The sequence below is a fragment of the Cornus florida genome, unplaced genomic scaffold (assembly GCF_030987335.1).
Source record: "Cornus florida cultivar Cherokee Brave unplaced genomic scaffold, ASM3098733v1 CherokeeBrave_3.0.0_Hap2_Chr07, whole genome shotgun sequence".
In the NCBI taxonomy this organism is placed as follows: domain Eukaryota; kingdom Viridiplantae; phylum Streptophyta; class Magnoliopsida; order Cornales; family Cornaceae; genus Cornus; species Cornus florida.
In genome coordinates, this window is record NW_026775577.1 from 81,543,283 (window position 1) to 81,564,394 (window position 21,112).

At 38.7% G+C, this 21,112-nt stretch overlaps 1 protein-coding gene across 4 annotated transcripts in view; it reads left to right on the forward strand.

The window, feature by feature from the left end:
* LOC132267342 (DNA polymerase delta catalytic subunit) overlaps positions 1–21,112 on the forward strand; it is a 73,973-nt gene that overhangs the window by 18,211 nt on the left and 34,650 nt on the right. For all 4 annotated transcript variants that reach the window (XM_059768496.1, XM_059768497.1, XM_059768495.1 and 1 more), the window contains exons 21-24: positions 13,683–13,796; positions 14,601–14,715; positions 14,800–14,972; positions 15,096–15,167. In XM_059768496.1, the coding sequence (XP_059624479.1) occupies positions 13,683–13,796; positions 14,601–14,715; positions 14,800–14,972; positions 15,096–15,167 (474 nt within the window). The remainder of the gene's footprint in view (positions 1–13,682; positions 13,797–14,600; positions 14,716–14,799; positions 14,973–15,095; positions 15,168–21,112) is intronic.

A 21,112-nucleotide genomic window follows, 5' to 3' on the forward strand; every position in this document is an offset into this window, starting at 1 on the left:
TAATTTCATGGCCAAACCAAGGAATTCAGGAAGTAAAACCACTCCAAGCAACTCAAGGTATAGAGAACCCTACCCAAGAGTGATGCAGATACTATGAAGAAGGAATCCTACGACTTTCTCCCTTGCTCTCCCTCTTGTTTTTCTCTTTCTTTTCCTTTGGTTTGTGCTGTAACAAGAGGAAGGCAGCAACAGGTGTAACATGTGTCTCTTGGGTTGTGATATAAGACCAGGTGTTAGGAAGACTCATATAGCTTTGACACATGGCTGCCACCAAGTCATATTTTGGTTTAATTGTATCCTCTCCCCTGCCAACTAAATAATCAAACAAATGCCTTCAAATAAAATCCCATAACTTCAATATATCATACTTTATACCCAATGTCACTAATGATGATAGGTGAATACTCCGAGAGAGAGAGAAGAAGAAATTCTCTTATTGCATATTTAGAAATTGTACAGAAACAATACATAAATAGGAAAATTTGGAGGCTACAGACCAGCTACTCAATTTCCTAAATTGATGGAATAAAACAAGCAACAAATAAATAGGAATTAAACTAGGAAAGTCAACACGCAGAAAGAATCAAATCAACACTAAATAGGAAAAACAATCAGCTAGAATTTACACCCTAAGATTAGGGTGCCAGCTATTCACGAATTAATCCATGTCTCCACTACGTATTGAGAAAAAAGAAAGAATTCTCAACACTCCCCCTCAAGCTGGAGCATAGATGTCGATCATGCCCAGCTTGGCTCCTAATTTTTCGAAATTCAATCTCGGTAGGCCCTTTGTCAAGATATCAGTAGTTTGGCTACTTGTAGGAACAAATGTCCTATAGATTGTTCCTTCTTCAATTTTCTCTTTGATAAAATGACGATCTACTTCCACATGCTTTGTTCGATTGTGATGAACAGGGTTATGAGCTATATTGATCGCAGCCTTATTATCACAGTACAGCTTCATAGGTAGATTTGCTTCAATTTTTAATTCTTGTAATAATAACTTTAACCACAATAATTCACAAATACCTTGAGCCATAGCTCTAAATTCAGCCTCTGCACTGCTTCTAGCAACAACTGCTTGCTTTTTACTTCGCCAAGTTACTAGGTTTCCCTAAACAAACATACAGTAACCAGTAGTGGACCTTCTATCTGTAATTGAACCTGCCCAATCAGCATCTGTGTATGCCTCAATTTTCTTCTCTTCATGTTTTCCAAAAAACAGGCCTTTACCAGGAGTTCTTTTGAGGTACTTGAGAATTCTGTACACGGCTTCTAAGTGATCCTTTCCAGGAGAATGCATGAATTGACTGACTGCACTAACTGCGAAGGTTATGTCTAGACGCGTGTGAGACAAATAGATCAGCTTTCCAACCAATCGCTGATACATGCCTTTATCCACAGGAGTTCCACCTTCTGTCAGTCCTAGCTTTTGATTAGGATCCATCGGAGTGTCAGCAGGTTTACAGTCAAGCATACCTGTCTCCTTTAGTAAATCCAGAGTGTATTTTTGCTGTGAGACTGAGATTCCTTTTCTGGTTCTTGCAACTTCCATGCCCAAAAAATATTTTAAGAAACTAAGATCTTTAATCTCGAATTCACTAGCCAGAGTCTTCTTCAATAGTTCCATTTCTTCAAGATCATTACCTGTGAGGATTATATCATCAACATAAACAATTAATATTATGACTTTCCCTTCACGGGATTGTTTATAGAATAAAGTATGATTTGCTTGAGTTTGACTGTATCCATGGCTGCGAATTGCTTTAGTGAAATTTTCAAACCAAGCACGTGGTGACTGCTTCAACCCATAAAGGGATTTCCTCAGTCTGCATACTTTCCCAGATTCGCTCCTGTTTTCAAATCCTGGTGGTCTATCCATGTATACCTCCTTGTCAAGATCTCCATTAAGAAAGGCATTCTTCACATCTAGTTGTTGTAGAGGCCAATCCAAATTTGCTGCGAAAGATAAAAGGACTCGGATGGTGTTCAGTTTTGCCACCGGTGCAAAAGTTTCCTGGTAGTCCACTCCATATGTCTGAGTAAATCCCTTTGCTACAAGTCTAGCTTTATATCTCTCAATAGAGCCATCAGATTTGTACTTCACAGTGAAGACCCATTTACATCCCACTGTTTTCTTTCCTGTAGGCAAGTTTACCAATTCCCACGTGCCATTTTTTTCAAGAGCCCTCATTTCTTCTTTAACAGCTTCTCTCCACTCTGGAATAGATAGAGCCTCCTGTATAGAATTTGGAATTTCGACACTGGAAAGATTAGTGGTAAAAGCTCTATAGGATGGTGATAATTTTTTATGCGAAACAAATCTAGAGATAGGATGAAGGGTGCATGATCGAATTCCTTTTCTAAGGGCAATTGGCAAATCTAGATCAGATTCATTATTAAGCATAGAAGTAGACTCGAAGGGGAGATTACTTGAATCAGAATTTCGAGTCACTGTCTGAGGTTCGGATTCTTGGCGATGCTGAGGTGGTGGTTGCTCTATTACTCGTTGATTGTTTCGTCGAGTGTAAACCCGTAGCTCTTCTTCATTCGGCTGCTGAAGTTCTCCCCCTATCTGAGAATTTTCACATGTTAATGGCATAGTAGGATTAGGAGGAGAAGGTGGAGGTTGATCTGGTTGAGATGGGGTTGAGTTAGGTAGAGAAATATCCCAAAACTGATCTTCCGAAATATATTGCTCCCCCTGAAGATCAGTTTTTGAAAAAAATGACTGGTTCTCAAAAAAGGTGATATCTATGGAGGTGAGAAATTTCCTTTTTTCTGGAGAATAACATCGGTACCCCTTTTGAGTAGGAGAGTATCCCACAAACACACATTTTATGGCTCCTGGATCAAGCTTGCCACGGTTATGGCTATGTATATGGACGAAAGCAGTACAACCAAACACTTTGAGAGGTAATTTGCTAATGAAACGTATATGAGGATAGGCTTCAATCAAGGAGTTGAGGGGAGTCTGATAATTTAGGCATACGGTTTATGAGATAAGAGGCAGTGAGAATTGCTTCTCCCCAAAAAGTTTTTTTCATATTTGAGGTGAACATGATAGACCGAGCCACTTTTAGGAGATGGCGGTTTTTTCTTTCAGAGAGGCCATTTTGTTGGTCGGTATCCACACATGAGCTTTGATGAATAATGCCATGTTTGTTAAGAAACTCACTGAGAACAGAGTTAAAATATTCACGACCATTATCAGTTCTTAATATTTGAATTTTTGTTTGAAACTGATTTTGGATCATGGAGTGAAATTTTTTGAAAATATGCGCAGTTTCAGATTTTTCTTTTAAGAGAAAGACCCAACAAATTCTGGTGTGATCATCAATGAAGGTTACATACCATTTTTTACCAGTAAAAGTTGTTACTTTAGAAGGCCCCCAAATATCACTATGAATGATGGAAAAAGGTTTTGATGATTTGTACGGTTGAGATGGAAAAAAAGTACGATGATGTTTAGCAAGTTGACATATTTCACATTGAAATAAGGCTGGATTTTTATTCTTGAATAATGAAGGAAATAGGTTTTTTAAATAGGAAAAACTAGGGTGGCCAAGTCTACTATGCCACAACATTATTTCTTTTTCTCCAGATAAAGAAAGAACTTCACTCTCACAGCTTGTTTTTTGAGCTTGTCCACTCACGACTATGTCCTCATTAAAGTAATAGAGCCCTTCACATTCCCTAGCACTGCCAATCGTCCTCCCCGAAGACAGTTCCTGAAATTCACACAAGGAATTAGAGAATTTAGCAATATAGTCTAGATCCTTAGTCAGTTTGCTAATAGACAAAAGATTACATGAAAGATTAGGAACATGAAGAACAGATTTGAGGGTTAGACTCTTTGAAATTGGAATTGAGACTTTTCCTGCAACGGAAGATAATGAACCATCTGCAATTTTTATTTTTAGATTTCCAGGACATGGATTATAAGAAGAGAAAAAATTTGCACAACCTGTCATGTGATCGGTGGCTCCTGAATCAATGATCCAGGGTTCCTTTTTGCTGACACTCGAAGCAATTTTAAAACTACCTTTTTGGGCTAAGAAAGACGAAGGATTGCTGGAATTTGTGCTAGACTGGTTAAGGAGTTTGATCAGTTGCTCCATTTGGTCCTTGTTGAGAGATAAGGCACTGGAGCTGTGGCTGTCTGGAACAGGGATCGGTAGCTGTCTGGAATAGGGATCGGTGGCTGACTGTCGGCTGCAGTTTGATATCCTTGTGGTTCTCTTTCTGATCTTGGCTTCCAGTTTGGTGGTTTTTCATGTATTTTCCAGCATGTTTCTCGGGTATGACCTGATTTGTGGCAGTGGTCACACCATGGTCTGCCTTTCCGAGGACGGTTGTCATAGTTTGAGGGACTGGAGTTTTGGGTAACCAAGGCTGATCCTTCTGTTGAAGCAGGTTGATTTTGGCTACCCATCATCACCTTTTTTATGCTTTCCTCATGTCGAACTTCTGAGAATACTTCACGGATGCTTGGTTGAGGTTTAATACCGAGTACTCTTCCCCTTACTTCATCAAGGTTTTTATTAAGACCCAACAGAAATTTATAGATTCGTTCTTTCTCGACAATCTTTCTATATTTTTTTGCATCTTCGGGAGTATCCCATACAGAGGTCTCGAACATATCTAGTTGCTGCCAATGACGAGTGAGCATATTGAAATATTGGGTAACAGACATCTCACCTTGTCGTAGATCATGAAAGATACCCTTAATTTCAATCGGTTCTGATGTATTTTCATTATCAGAATAAGTCTCTCTTGCTGCATCCCACATCTCCTTTGCTGTTGCATAGAACATGAAGTTTTCTCCCACCTCTGCAGTCATGGAATTAACCAACCATGACATAACCATCATGTTCTCAACTTTCCAAGTTTTGAATTTTGGATCTTCTTTCGCTGGAGCAGTAATCTCTCCGGTGAGATAGTCGTCCTTTCCTTTGCCACAAACGTACATCATGATGGATTGAGACCATTGTGGGAAATTGTTTCCGTTCAGTTTGTGTCCGGTAATTGGTAAGACTGAGCCTTCGGATCCTCCGACATGGCTGAGGATGGTTTTTTCTTAAGTAGATGTCATATCCAAGCAAGAGCTTTATTTCTGCTCTGATACTATAATGATGATAGGTGAATACTCCGAGAGAAAGAGAAGAGGAAATTCTCTTATTGCATATTTAGAAATTGTACAGAAACAATGCATAAATAGGAAAATTTGGAGGCTACAGACCAGCTACTCAATTTCCTAAATTGATGGAATAAAACAAGCAACAAATAAATAGGAATTAAACTAGGAAAGTCAACACACAGAAAGAATCAAATCAACATTAAATAGGAGAAACAATCAGCTAGCATTTACACCCTAAGATTAGGGTGCCAGCTATTCACGGATAAATCCATGTCTCCACTACGTATTGAGAAAAAAGAAAGAATTCTCAACAGCCACTAATCATGATTAAAGGTCACTAATCATGATTAAAGGTCACTAAACACAATTAAGAGTCACTAAACACATTTAAGAGCCACTAAGCACAATTAAGAATCACCAAACATGATTAGAAGGCCTAATTAAATCTTAGGCTATCACATTTTTGCTGTTACATGGTCACTTTATTTCTTAAAGGTTTCTGAAAGTAAATATAAATTTGTGCATTATGTTTAATGCTTTATTTATTTATTTCTTCTGGAAGAAGCGAAATCCAATCCAGATAATTCTAGCCCTCCATCCTGTCCACAAACACAACCTTTTGGAGCATGTTATGTATGTTTTATTCAATAACAATATCAGACATGGACATACCAAGAATGAGATTTGAAAAGATAACCAAGGATGAAGAGATTGCAAATTAACAATCTGGAAGTAGAATTTGAAATTGTATGGTTAAAATTGGTAAGGCGTTAGTTTTGAGGTGGGTCTCATATATGTGGAAGTCATACTTTTTTTATACTGATATTAGTTATTGCCTCAATCAAACAATGTTAACATGAAACCTTTGAAAATATCTGCAGCCCCTTTGTATGCTGAATATCTGCCTTTTCCAGTGCTGCTGCTAATGGCTTAACCTCATTTATTTTTCCCTGATTGCGACAATAGCACTGATATATATATTTCAGAGTCTGATTTCAAAGGCTTGATACTTGTGATTAATTTATCGGAAACTTGTTGATTCAGTTAATGAGATGTAAATCATATAATGTTTCAGTGTGAGGCACATACCTTAGATTGTAAAATGCATTTTAGATTTTTCAAGTCATTAGGGTGCTACACTTTTCCTATTGTTTCCTCTGCTTTTTCTGTTTTGTAAGGTATGCTTATATAGGAAGGTAAAAGATTTGGTGTAAAGAGTAGTTCCTGAACTGTAAAAGGATGGTTAGAGTCAAAATCAATCCTAAGGTCCCAAACTAGACCAATGGAATTCTCTCTGCTTTATTTATAATAAAACGAAAAAAGGTGCTTCTAAATTGATTTCATCTTTAAATAGTTTTCATTTTATGTTTGTTGCTTATGAGTAATTACTTAATCTTTCAATAAAATACTTTTTGTGGCAATATCACTAAATATTTCCACCAAACATTTTCAATTACGAAAAATAAGTAGACATTACATTAGATCATGAATCATGACAAAAAGCCTCCCTCTCTAAATTTGTATATAGGAAAGAAAGAATGAAAAAAATGATCCTTTTTTTTTTTTTTTTTCCTATTGCAATTACCATTAAAATTATTATGCTGAAAAGCATTTCTTATATTTAATTTGTTTGTAGTCTGTTAAAAACTTTATTATGCTTGATCGTCATTAAGTATTTTCACAAGCTGTTAAAGTAATTTGAAGTTGCTTGGCCAAAAGTCATTTTTTTCACTGATTTTTGTCTTCTTCTCCTTTTTTATTTTTTTGTTCCTCTCTGGAAGGTAATAGAAGATTTAAATATGAGATTATAAGGAAACCCAAGAGAATGGACAAAAATAAAGTAAAAATGGAACTGTAATTAGAAGAAGAAATATATATACAACGTAATAAAGTGAAATAGAAATTGGGATTGCATTGTTAAAACTTGGTATGGCATGGGTTTCAGGTCTTCCTCATATTTGTGGAATTCATTTGTTCGACTGACAATTCAATACGCTTGTTCTTGCCTCAATCTAAATGTTAATTGTTAACACCACTGTCCGTTGCACAGATCTATAGCCCTTGTTGGTGACCTGCCTTTTCCAGTTGCTCTGCTAATATCATCTTGTTATTTATCCAATGGTGACAATGGCTCTGATGCTTCTGTTCTGAATCTACAATTTAAAGACAAGATCTTTGTAATTATATGCTTTGAGAAAACTAGTTGGTTTAATTTAAAAGATGCATATCCTATATAGCCCTTGTCATGGATTCCGAGGTTTGTGTTCCTGTGGAACATACCTTGCATCTTAAAATTTATCTTATGCTTTCTAAAATTATTGGGGCTGTTGAAGGATAGAAATACTAAAGCTACACCCTCTCCAATAGCTTAAGCTTTTGGAGTAGATGGTTGTTAACATGGTATCAAAGCCAAAGGTCTGAAGTTCAAACCTCACCGACACCCTAATTGAAAAATTGAAACAGCATGTGTTGGACCAAAAAGAAGGCCTCACGTGAGGGGGGTGTGTTGAAGGATATAAATATTAAAGTTATACCCTCTCCAACAACTTAAGCTTTTGGAGTAGATGGTTGTTAACAGGGGCATTGTGCTACTTCTAAATGTCAGTTACCTTTCTATGGGATGTATAGCACATCTCATGTAGTAGAAATATATAAAAAGAAGAGAAAGGGGAGAATTGCGTAAAGGCTTGAATGATATTACAAGAAAGGAAACTAAATCAAATCAAAATCAAATCACAACTTATTCTAAAGCATATTCTGTGGTATATTCTATAGCATAGTCAAATCTCTGCTATTATGGTAAGTCATACCATAAATCGTGGTATCATGCTAACACTCCCCCTCAAGTTGGTGCGTGGATATCTGAAATGCCTAACTTGGACAATGCATTCTCAAACACAATCTTGCTGACGCCCTTTGTAAGAATGTCTGCAAGCTGCTGAGAGCTTGTGACAAATGGAGTGCAAATTTGACCAGAGATGATCTTCTCTCGAATGAAGTGACGGTCCACCTCTATATGCTTAGTCCTGTCATGCTGAACGGGATTTGCTACTATGCTAATGGCAGACTTGTTGTCGCAGTAGAGTGAGAATGGAAGCGACATTGGAAGGCATAAGTCTGTCATCAAGGTTTTCAGCTAAAGCAACTCACCTACCCCAAGAGCCATAGCCCTATACTCTGCCTCTGCACTAGATCGAGAGACAACATCCTGCTTCTTACTGCGCCAAGTAACCAAGTTACCACCAATAGTGGTACAATAACCTGAAGTAGACCTCCTATTTGAAATTGATCCTGCATAATCAGCATTTGTCCAAGCCTCAACACGTAAGTGACCATGATTGGCAAACAAAATACCACGGCCTGGACACCCTTTTAAGTAGCGAAGGATCCGATAGCTGCATCAAGGTGTGGGGCACGAGGCGAGTGCATGAATTGACTCACGACACTCATGGCATAAGCAATGTCAGGTCGAGTCATGGATAAATAGATGAGTTTCCCTACAAGTCGTTGATACTGACCAATATTTGACAACAACTCCCCCTCAGAATCAGCCAACCGATGATTCTGCTCAATCGGAGTATTAGCAAGACGAGCGCTAAGCTGACCAGAAGCAGAAAGCAAGTCAAGAACATACTTTCGTTGAGAGATGAAAATGCCAGTCTTGGAGCGAGCCACCTTAATGCCCAAGAAGTACCGTAGGGGACCAAGATCCTTAATCTCAAATTGACGGCCAAGATAGCTTTTAACCACATTAATTCCGGTAGTATCATTGCCGGTAAGAATAATATCATCGACATACATAATGAGAGCAACTGTCTTACCGCCTGAATGACGTAAAATCAAGGTATGATCAGCTGCACTTTGATGGAAACCAAACTTAAGCATAGCAGTGCCAAAGCAATCAGACCAAGCTCGAGGAGACTGCTTGAGGCCATATAGAGAACGATGAAGACGACATACCATAGAGAAACGCATTCTTGACATCTAACTGAAATAGAGGCTAAGATCGAATTGCAGCAACGGAAAATAATACCCGGATGGTATTCATCTTAGCAACAGGGGCAAAAGTCTCCTGATAATCTATGTCATAAGTCTGAGCATAACCCTTGGCAACCAATCGGGCCCTGTAACGAGCAACTGACCCATCTCGATAATGCTTAACTGTAAACAACGACAACCCACAGCCTTTCGTCCAATAGGAAGCGGAACCATGTCCCAAGTCTGATTTTTCTCAAGTGCTTGTAGTTCTTTTGTCATAGCATCACGCCATTGAGGTTGTGCTAGTGCATCTGCAACACTAGAAGGAATAGGAACCGAGGCAACAGAAACAAGAAAACTCCGCTAGGAGGGTGAGAGAGCATAATCAGAAACAAAATTAGAAATAGGGTAAGTACAAGAACGTTTACCCTTTCGAAGAGCAATGAGGCGATTATCAAGCGAAACAATAGCTTGAGAAGGAGGAGCTGGTGCCGAAGGAACAGGGCAGTCGATCGTGGGAGTAGAAGCTTGTACCTGTTGTCTCCGACTATAAACCTATGAAAAAGGAACAATTCCCCCTGCTGGAGGGGTATGACGAGGAGGAATCATAGAAGAAGAAACAGGTAATGGTAGAGGAGTTGAAGACAGAAGAAGGTGATCATCCATTATATTCAATGGGAACCATTTAGGGATGGCAATGGGGCAGGGCGGGGATCCCATTCCCCATCCCCATCCCCGCTTAAAATTTCACCCCCCCCCCCCCCCCCCCCCAATCCCCGACCTCTTATCCCCATCCTCGGCCTCGGCCCCGATTAACATATATATATATTTTTAAAAAAGCATAATTTATCTTATTTTCATATATGTAATAAATCTAGTTTAGTAATAAATTATTAAATGTAAGGGTATATTAGTAATTTAATACTTAATCAGGGCGGGGCGGGGCGGGTTTACCCCATCCCCGCCTTTGCCCCCGCCCCCAACAGGTTTTCAAAATTTACCCCCATCCCCTGGGGTGGGGCGGGGATGGGGAATTTGCCATCCCTAGAACCATTCACTCTGAGAACCAACTGAACCACTATAGTATGGTGTATGCTCAAAGAAAGAAACATCCATGGATGTAAATCGCCGACGATTAGGAGGATGGTAACACCTATAAACCTTTTTGAGAGTGAGAATAGCCAAAAAACACACACTTCAAAGCCTTGGGGTCAAGCTTTGTACTAGTTTGCCCCAACTGCTGAACAAAGCACACACACCCGAAGACTAGCGGAGGAATAAAAAAAAGAGATGAATTGGGATGTAAAATTGAGAGTGGGGCTGCAAAGTTAAGAATCCTAAAAGGAGTCCTATTAATGATGTAAACAGCAGTAAGAACTGCATATCCCCAAAATGACTGGGGAACATTCATGCCAATGCAGATTGCTCTGGTTAAGTCAAGGATGTGGCGATTCGTTCTCTCAGAATGACCATTCTGTTGAGGAGTTTTAACATTAGCCATCTGATGCTCAATCCCAAATTCTGTACATAACTGTTGTACCTGCCTATAAGTGTACTCTGTACCCTGGTCAGATCGGAATTTTTTAATGGTACGACCATATTGAGTTTGAACCATTGTCATAAAATTTTTAAAAATGGTGTATACTTCATTTTTGGTTTTCATAAGATAAACCCAAGTAACACGAGTATGATCATCAATGAACAACACGAAATATCGAAATCCAAGATTAGAAGTAACTGGGCAAGGACCCCACACATCTGAATGAACAAGATCAAAAGGTGTTAAAGCAAATTTATTATTACTAGCAGGATAATTGGAACGAACATGTTTAGCCATATGACATGTTTCACAGGATAAATCTGACACTGCCACGTTGCAAAATAAGGAAGGAAATAAATGTTTCAAATAACCAAAAGAAATATGTCCTAAACGTATGTGCCAACGCATAAGCTGGGCTTTATTAGATGAAACAATATTAGAAAATGAAGCTGAATGTGCTTGAGGTGACAAAGGAGCATCCAACAGGTATAAACCATCCACTGCACGCCCACTGCCAATCGTCTGTTTCGACACCAGATCCTAAAAAATACAATGAGAGGGAAAGAATGTTACACTACAATTTAATTGTTTGGTTACGCTACTAATAGAAATAAGATTTGTAGTCAACTTTGGAACATGAAGTGTATTTGACAAAGTTAATGAAGGAGTAACTGATATGTGACCCTTCCTAGCAATGGAAGATGGAGAGCCATCCGCAAGGCGGACCTTGCGTTGGTCAGAACCGATACTATAAGATTGGAAGAGTGAGGACATACCAGTCATATTGTTTGAAGCACCAGAATCAATGATCCATGGTGTTGAAGATGTAGATACGCTATGTGCAGACGCAATAGTACCTGAGTGGGCATAAGTGGATGTTGGCTGAGATGATGCCTCCATTTGGTTGAAGAATTGCTTGAACTTGTCCAAATCAGCTTAAGTCAAGGTAAATGTGGCAGAAGATGTAGAGGCAGGGTTGTCAGGAGTTGACAACGAGACTGGTTGTGTAACAGAATGTGCAGAGGATCGAGGTGGCTCTTTATGTTGCGGTGGACGTCCATGTAGAGTATAACAACGAGATTTGATGTGACCAATTTGTCCGCAATGGTCACACCGTCCACGTTGTCGTCCCAAAGGAGGACCAGTGGTAGTGCTTTGAACTGACTGGGATGGTGAAATTCCTGAAAGGTTGGGAACCCAAACTGCCATAGCAGAACGATCAACAGAAGCAATACCTAATGGATGAGTCCGGCGGCTCTCATCTGACAACGCATAGGAGTATGCATCCTCAAGAGTAGGGAATGAAGATAAGCCCAATAAATGAACACGAGCATACTCAAACTCGTCGTTCAACCCGGCAAAAAACTGAAACACTCGATTCTTCTCCACAATTCCTGCATATAAAACTGCATCATTTGGATCCTTCCAAGAGTGGAAGGAATCATAATATGATATCTCCTCCCAAATAGCACGAAGCTTGGCGATGTAACTTGAAACTGTCAAGTCACCCTGAGAAATCCTGGTGATATCTCGCCCCAGCTGGAAAATTTGTGCATTATTCTGCCTTTGAGAATAAGTGCGTTGAACTGAATCCCAAATCTGCTTAGCAGTCTTCATAAACATATAGCCAACAGCTATGTTTGGTTGCATCGAATTGACTAGCCAAGACATAACCATAGCGTTATCTGCAAACCACTGAGGATATGCCTTCTCTAACTTAGCTGGCTCTTTCTCAAAAATCAGTAATATAGCCAATCTTGCCTTTGCCACCAGTGAACATCTTGGCAGACTGTGCCCAAATCAAATAGTTGGAACCATCCAACTTCATTTTGGTGATTTGAAGTCCTGGATTTTCTGATGAGTTGGTGGGAAAAATGGCACCACCACCCACAGAACGCGAGCCAAGAGAATTAACAGTCGAGGACCCTGAATCTGCCATAATCTGTCACATGACAATAAAAAAAAAAAACTCCAAAAACACCACAAATTCTGTTAATAAATCAAACGGTCTCCTCAGACCATAAACAATGTCTCCTCAGACCATTCTCGAAAAATCCAAATGCATACCTTTTTTAAGGAGCGCTGCTCGCTTACATATAGCCAGACAACCTCCTTCTTAATATTCGGACCCTCTTTGTAGACTAATTTTTTTTACCCAAGCCCTTCTAGGTATTAGAAACCAACTATCCCAATTTACCCAACCCTAGAAGAGTGAAAAAGAAATTGTAAAACTTAAAAATACCTATTTTCGATCACAAAACAGCAACACAGAAGAACATGTTTAGGTAACGTCACACGATGTCACAAACAGCCTAAGGTAGTTGTCGCATAAGTAGTAAGGCTGCTAAAAGGTGTTGGCTCTGATACTAAGTAGAAATATATAAAAAGAAGAGAAAGGAGAGAATTGCGTAAAGGCTTGAATGATATTACATGAAAGGAAACTAAATCAAATCAAAATCAAATCACAACTTATTCTAAAGCATATTCTATAGCACATTCTATGGCATATTCTATAGCATAGTCAAATCTCTGCTATTATGGTAAGTCATACCCTAAATCGTGGTATTATATATGCTAACACATGCAAACATAATTTTGTGCATAAAAAAGAAAATAAAAGAAATATTTGGCGGAAAAGCAGTTCTTAAACAATTATAGGCTAAAAAAGAAAAGAAAAGAAAAGAAAAGAAAAAGAAAAAGCTCACTAAATGATATTAGTAAAAGATTGTTATCTTGATAGCCATTTCTTATACTAAATTTTCTGTGTTAAAGGTTAAATGTGAACTTTTAATAAGCACCTGGTTCTGTCAATATATATCAGGCTGTAGATGTTAATTTTACTTGCCAGATTTATTGATCTTTTCATTTTGAAATTTTCTTGTGTGATTTACTCTTCTCCAAATATTCCTTTTTCCCCCAGACCCTATATCATTGCTCTGTAATTCATAATTTATACCTTGCTATGTTAAAACATAAAATTTTGAAGTTAATGTTCAGTGAGAAGTGGTTACTTTTGGATATTAGGTTATATATGGAGATACAGATTCAGTTATGGTACAATTTGGTGTGTCAACTGTTGATGCAGCTATGAACTTGGGAAGGGAAGCTGCTGAATACATCAGCGGGACATTCATAAAAGTAGGTGTTTGAGCTTTGCTGTTTATTTTTTGTCAATTTATTTTTCAGCTTCTTAGATCTTATGTCTTTTTCTTAAAACATCTAGTAATAAAATCTTTCTGAACTAGAATTAAGAAATTCGTGTGTGTGTTGGGGTTCCGCACCCGGGGGGGGGGGGGGGGGGGGGGGGGGGGGTAGTGTTGGTTGTAGCTGTTGTTAGGATTTAGTGTTTCTTAGCATTGTGTTGAACTTCAATTTCTGAAAAATTGATCTATGCTCAACTCAACAAAGCTTTATGTAAACTAGTTGGGATTGGCTTTGGCAATGTTTTTCTGTATCGAGTGCCTCAATAGAGATTATTGGCCATATTGTTAATGCTCTCTTTAGTAATCTCTGTATGTGAGTAAACCATTTTTAGTTGATATGCCTCATCTTGTCCCCAATTGGCACTGCTTCCCACATCATACTAAATCATTCATCCCAGAGGTGCCCTTTAATGTGGTTTTAGTTAATGAAATCAGAGCAGGGTTCACTTATGAAGTTGAAGTATTGGAAGAAGATTAAGAAATCTGAGGTTTCTGGATAAGTTGGAATAAGAATTACAAATGTGACTTAATAAAACTTTCTTTCAGCTTTTTGGAGTTTTGTTGGCGTCTCTTGTTTTGAACTTGTTTGCAATTTTCATATGCATTGTGGAAGAACTATGTACCATTGTTTTGAGACTTCTAATGTTATTTTCATACATTTGTGGATAACTTTGTTCTTTTTCTTTTTTTCTTTCTTTTCCTTTTTCTCATTTTATATGGTGATATATGTGCTGCGAAGCCCATAAAACTAGAGTTTGAGAAGGTTTACTATCCATATCTCCTGATTAGCAAGAAGAGATATGCTGGTCTTCTTTGGACAAACCCTGACAAGTACGACAAGATGGATACTAAAGGTGAGCAAGTGTCTTACAACCGTGTCAGCTTCTGTATATTCTGCTGTTGACCTAGTCTTTTAATTTATTGACTTCTGTTGATAGGCATTGAAACAGTTAGAAGGGACAATTGTCTATTAGTTAAAAACCTGGTAAATGAATGCCTTTACAAGATACTAATAGACAGAGACATTCCTGGTGCTGTTCAGTATGTCAAGAATACTATTTCAGATCTTCTGATGAATCGCATGGATTTGTCTCTTTTGGTTATTACTAAGGTAAGTAAAAATATTGGCTGGTGGAGTTGCTCTTGGCTACTGGCAAAGTTAACAGAATCCCTGATTTATTTTGACAATAATCTGAAAGTTATATTATGTACACTAACCTTTCTAGTTTTACAGGGACTGACAAAAACGGGAGATGATTATGAAGTGAAGGCAGCACACGTTGAACTTGCTGAGCGGATGCGTAAGGTTTGTTGTACATTAACCTGATCATTCACTTCATGATTTTATATTGATTGATTGCCCATTCACTACATGACAGTGTATTGATTGATTACCCAATATATGATTGTTTCTATATCTACATGCTTGAGGCACCTCACACTATAATATTTGAAAATCGAAGTTGACATCCTCATAACTTTTGAGGCACCTCATATGACAATCTTTGAAAATTCGAACTGACAGATCCATAACTTCAAACGAATTTTTTAAGACCATAGGACAGGATTGGTGTGGTTTACATCTGTAAATTGATTGATTGCCCATATATGATTATATCTATATCTACATGCTTGAGGAACCTCACATAATAATATATGAAAATCCAAGTTGACATTCTTATAACTTTTGAGGCACCTCATATGACAATCTTTGAAAATTCAAATTGGCAAATCTGTTGTCAGGGGCTTATTTGTTATTACTTATATAATTGGGGCTTATGTGTAATTTTATAAACATATTATTGTAAATATAATGTGGTGGAAGGATGAAAGTATTCTTTTATTCTTTCTCTCTTTCCCCATCTGTCTCTCTTTTTCTCTCATCATCTTTCTTCTCTTTTTTTTCTTCTTATACTCAACTATTTGATTTGATTATCTCTTAAAGTCAACATGGTATCAGAGCAAGGTTTGTAAAGCTCTAGGTCTGTAGTTAAAACCCTAGGGCAAGTTTGTGTAAACCCTAGTGGGTGTGAAGGGTTTTGAAGAGATTCCAAGGTGGGATTTGTTTGCAAAATTTTTTTGGACCTGTTTTTGATCTATTGCAGTCTCGATTGGTGTTTTTTTGGTGTTCGCGAGGTTCTCCAACAACGGCTTTTTCTTCGTCGTTCGCGGTATGGTATACGTTGTTGCTTTCTAGGGTTTGTGTGGTGATTGTGTGGTCGCTTTTTTATGTATCTCAGAAGACTGTAATCTTTCTAGTTGAAGTTTGTGTGTTAGAGAAGTGTTTCTTTACGTATTTTGTTGATTTTTTTGTTTTTGAGGATTAATACCCAGAAACTGTTTGATAAAATGTTTGGCTCAAATGTTACTTCAAAAGAAGCTGGGTCTTCCCCAAGTTTGACTCCAGTATTGGGAGGTAGTGGTGATCACCATCTAGGCCTTTGTATTACGACTGTTAGGCTGGATGAGACGAACTATATGCTCGTATGAATATCACTGGTCGTAGGATGATCAACTATATCGAAGGGACTACCATGTATCCCTCCAAGAGTGATCCTGAATTCAAAGAATGGAGTGCAAATAATGCAGTAGTTATGACGTGGTTGTTGCAGTCAATGCAGCCACAAATTAGCAAAGGGTTTCTGTTTGTGAAAACAGCTAAATAGCTATGGCAGGCTGTGGAAGAGACGTATTCCTCAGTTGGTAATTTTGCAAAACTGTATGAACTCCAACCACAGATATCAAGATTTAAGCAGAAAGACCAAACTCTTGCTACATATTACCGCACTCTACGTGGTAAATGGGAAGAGTTAGATCACTACCAAGACTACAGACCTGTGTGTGCTGATGTTAAAGTATTTTGTGCTATGGTAGAAAGGAATCGAATCTATGAGTTCTTGGGTGGTCTGCATCCGAGATATGAGCATGCCAGGGTATAAGTGTTAGGCAGGTATCCAGCCCTACTTCTGTTAGAGATGTGTTTTTGTATATCTAGGCTGAGGAGAGTAGAATGAAGGCTATGTCTGCACCTGTAAACACTAAGCCCGAGTTAGAAGTACCATTGTCTGAGAGGTCTGCTCTTGCGACACAACGATGGAACAAGCCCAATCCTCCAAAAGGAGGGAAGCAGGATGACAAGAGCAAGTTGAGGTGTGATCACTGTGGGCGTACGTGCTGCACTAGGGAAACATACTGGAATCTATACGGTTGCCTTACTCTAGCTCCTACACATGCCAATGATAGGCCAAGGCCTGGTCCATTTAGGGGGTTATCTACGGCGCATACTGTAAAGTGTGAGAGTACTGGTTATGTCTCCTCAGGGCCACCAAGTTCTCTGTCCGGGACTGAACTAGATGCTCTTTGACATTTACTAGCTCAAAATGCCTCCATTTCCATCTCTAACTTCGCTCAGACACGTACCTCTCATTCGGCACATCAGGTTTCCACATTATCTCTGGGTCATTGATTCAGGAGCCACTGATCACATGATTGGTATGGCATCTGATTTTTCTTCGTACAGTTTATGTTTTGGTAAGGATAAGGTTAGAGTGGCTGATGGCACCTTCACCTCCATTGCGGGGAAGGGCACTGTTTCTGTCTCTCCTAATCTTACCTTATCCTCTGTTCTTCATGTCCCAAAGTTTACCAATAACCTCCTTTCTGTCAGTTACAATACAAAAGGCTTGAATTGTAATGAACCTTTTTTCCATCTCACTGTGTGTTTCAGGACTTGGATGCGGGGAAGACGATTGGAAGTGGACGTGAGGACAATGGCTTGTATTTGCTGAACGTGAGGCCAACTTCTTATTATGTTGCAAATCAATATAGTGTTAGGAATAGTAATGTCAATAAAGATCTGTTAATGCGATGGCATAATAGATTAGGTCATTTACCTCTTCTTGTTTTGAAGTATGTGCTTCCCCAGTTTCCTTCCGTTGAATCTTTTATGTTAAATTGTGAAATTTGTGTTCTTGCCAAACAATGTCGTGTTTCTTATCCTACTAGTATTAATAAAAGTACAGCTCCTTTGCAGCTTGTTCATTTTAATGTGTGGGGTCTTGAATCTACTACTTCGTTAATTGGTTTTCGTTACTTTGTTGTGTTTGTTGATGACTTTAGTTGATATACTTGGCTTTATCTTATGAAAACCAAAGATGAAGTTCATTCCATTTTAAAAACCTTTCTAGGGATGATATGTACTCAGTTTGGTTGCCCCATCAAAATCCTTCGATCTGATAATGGAGGAGAGTTTATGCATGGTGGTCTTGCCTCCTTATTTGCTGATAACATGATTGTCCATCAAACCTCCTGTGTTGATACACCATAACTGAACGGTGTAGTTGAATGAAAACACCGTCATATTACGAAGTTGACCGGTTCTCTTCTAATTGGGATGGGAGTGCCTAAAAGTTACTGGCCTGATGCAACCTTAATAGCTACATACCTTATCAATCGCCATAAGGCAATCCGATGTGTCTTTCTTGGATACTCTGCCACTCAGAAAGGGTATCAGTGTTATTAGCCTATCACTCGTCGTTGCTTCGTCTCCATGGATGTTACATTCTTTGAGTCTATTCCTTTTTTTCCCACTGTACGGGATTCTCTTCAGGGGGAGACTACTATTCAGGTAGAGAATCTGTCGTCCATTCTGAGGGAATGCCCCCTTCCTTTGCATATTCCCATTTAGGGGGAGGTTCTCATTCAGGGGGAGCTTCTTACTGAGGTGCCTATGTCTGGTCCTCCTACCACTAATGATTTGCAGTAGGGAAGCAGACAATTGTCTACACTAAGAGGGAAAAACAAGTCATTGATTCACCCCAGGACGAAGAAGTCTCCCTCGATCCAGGTAATTCCTCAGTTGACATTGATACTCCTAATTCTTTTCCTGATAGTATTCCTGTCGATCCTGATGTCCCTATTGCCTATCGTAAGGGTGTTCGTAGTTGTACAAAACATCCCATATCTTATTTTGTATCCTATGATGCCTTATCTCCAACATATCGTGCTTTCACTTCGTGTATCTCCTCTGTATCTGCTCCTTCTAGTGTTTCAGATGCTCTTAGTCAAACTCCTTGGAAGGAAGCCATGCTTGAAGAGATGAAGGCCCTTGAGAAGAATGGTACTTGGGATATTGTTCCATTACCTTGGGGTAAGAAATCAGTAGACTGCAAATGAGTCTACACAATAAAGTATCATGCAGACAGAACAATTGAGAGATATAAAGCCCGGTTAGTTGCAGCGGGCTTCACTCAGGCCTATAGGATTGATTGTTTGGAAACATTTCCTCCAGTTGCCAAGATGAACTCTATACGTGTCCTTTCTTTGGCAACTAATTTGAATTGGCCTTCACATTAGCTGGATGTAAATAATGTTTTCCTTCATGGTGACTTGGAGGAAGAGGTGTATATGACTATGCCACCAGGGTTTAAGCTTGCCAATGGTCAGAATTTAGTGTGCAAGCTAAATAAAGCCTTGTATGGGTTAAAGGAGTCGTCACGTGCTTGGTTTGAGAGGTTCAACATTGCTGTGGAAAGAGTAGGGTACACAGAGTCAGACATATCATACTCTCTTCATGAAGAAGCACTAGGGCTGCACCACTTCCCTTATTGTATATGTTGATGATGTTGGTATCACTGGAAATTATCCAGAAGAGATTCATCGAATGAAGTCATTCTCGGGGACAAAGTTTAAGGTTAAAGACCTTAGATCATTGAGATGCTTTCTTGGCATTGAGGTGTGCAGATTGAAGAAAGGGTTGTTCATTTCTCAATGGAAGTATGTGTTAGATTTGTTGGCTGAAACAAGCAGGCTTGGAGCTAGACCTATTGATATTCCCACTGAGCACAACTATAGGCTTAATGATGTAGATGGAGACCCATTAGACGATGTGGGGAGATTTCAGCGATTGGTAAGCATATTGATTTACCTACCTCTTACGCGCCCAGATATTGCCTACGCTGTTAGTGTGATTAGTTAGTTTATGCATGCTTTACGTACACCTCACCTTGAAGTAGCTCATCATGTTCTTGGCTACCTCAAGGGTTCACCTGGTAAGGGGATATTGTTTGGTCGTCATGGCCACTTGCGTGTTGAAGCCCATACTGATGTTAATTTGGCAGGTTCTGTGACAGATCGACGTTCTACTTTAGGATATTGCACATTTGTTGGAGGTAATCTTGTTTCATGGTGAAGCAATAAACAGTCTGTAGTAGCTAGATCTAGTGCAGAGGTTGAGTTCAGATCCATGGCACATGGAGTTTGTGAGTTGTTATGGCTACGAACGATGTTAGGTGAGTTGGGTTATCCTATTCGCGAGTCAATGAAGTTGTATTGTGACAACAAGGCTGCTATTAGCATTGCCCATAATCCAGTTCAACATGACAGGACAAAGCACATTGAAGTCGATCGGCACTTCATCAAGGAAAAGCTTCGTCTTGGGCTGATTTGTACTCCATACGTTATCAGGTTGCTGATGTTTTGACTAAGGGTGTGAACAAGACTTGCTTGCAAAATATGTTAGTCAAGCTGGGCATGCTTGATATCTTTGCACCAGCTTGAGGGGAAGTGTTGTCAGGGGCTTATTTGTTATTACTTATATAATGTTGGGGCTTATGTGTAATTTCTGAAACTTATTATTATAAATATAATTTGGTGGAAGGATTAAAGTATTCTTTTATTCTTTCTCTCTTTCCCCATCTCTCTCTCTTTTTCTCATCCTCTTTCTTCTCTTTTTCTTCTTATACTTTACTCTTTGATTTGATTATCACTTAAAGTCAACAAAATCCACAACTTTAAACTAATTGGTTTGAGATCTAAAGAACTGGATGTGTGCGGTTCTTTAATTTCTATCTGTATATAGACATCTGCAGCTCTTGTTTTGTAGAACTTCAATTCAAATTTTAGTGGTTTTAATTTTTTTTAGTGCAATGATAGCCTTGATTTTTTATTTTTATTAGAGATTTGATTATCACTTAAAGTCAACAAAATCCACAACTTTAAACTAATTGGTTTGAGATCTAAAGAACTGGATGTGTGCGGTTCTTTAATTTCTATCTTTATATAGACATCTGCAGCTCTTGTTTTGTAGAACTTCAATTCAAATTTTAGTGGTTTTAATTTTTTTTAGTGCAATGATAGCCTTGATTTTTTATTTTTATTAGATTTAAAACAATATAGTACAAGGCTAACAACAAGGTCATACCCTTGCAATACAAAAACAGAGAAACAAGGCCATAAGAAAAACCAATGCCC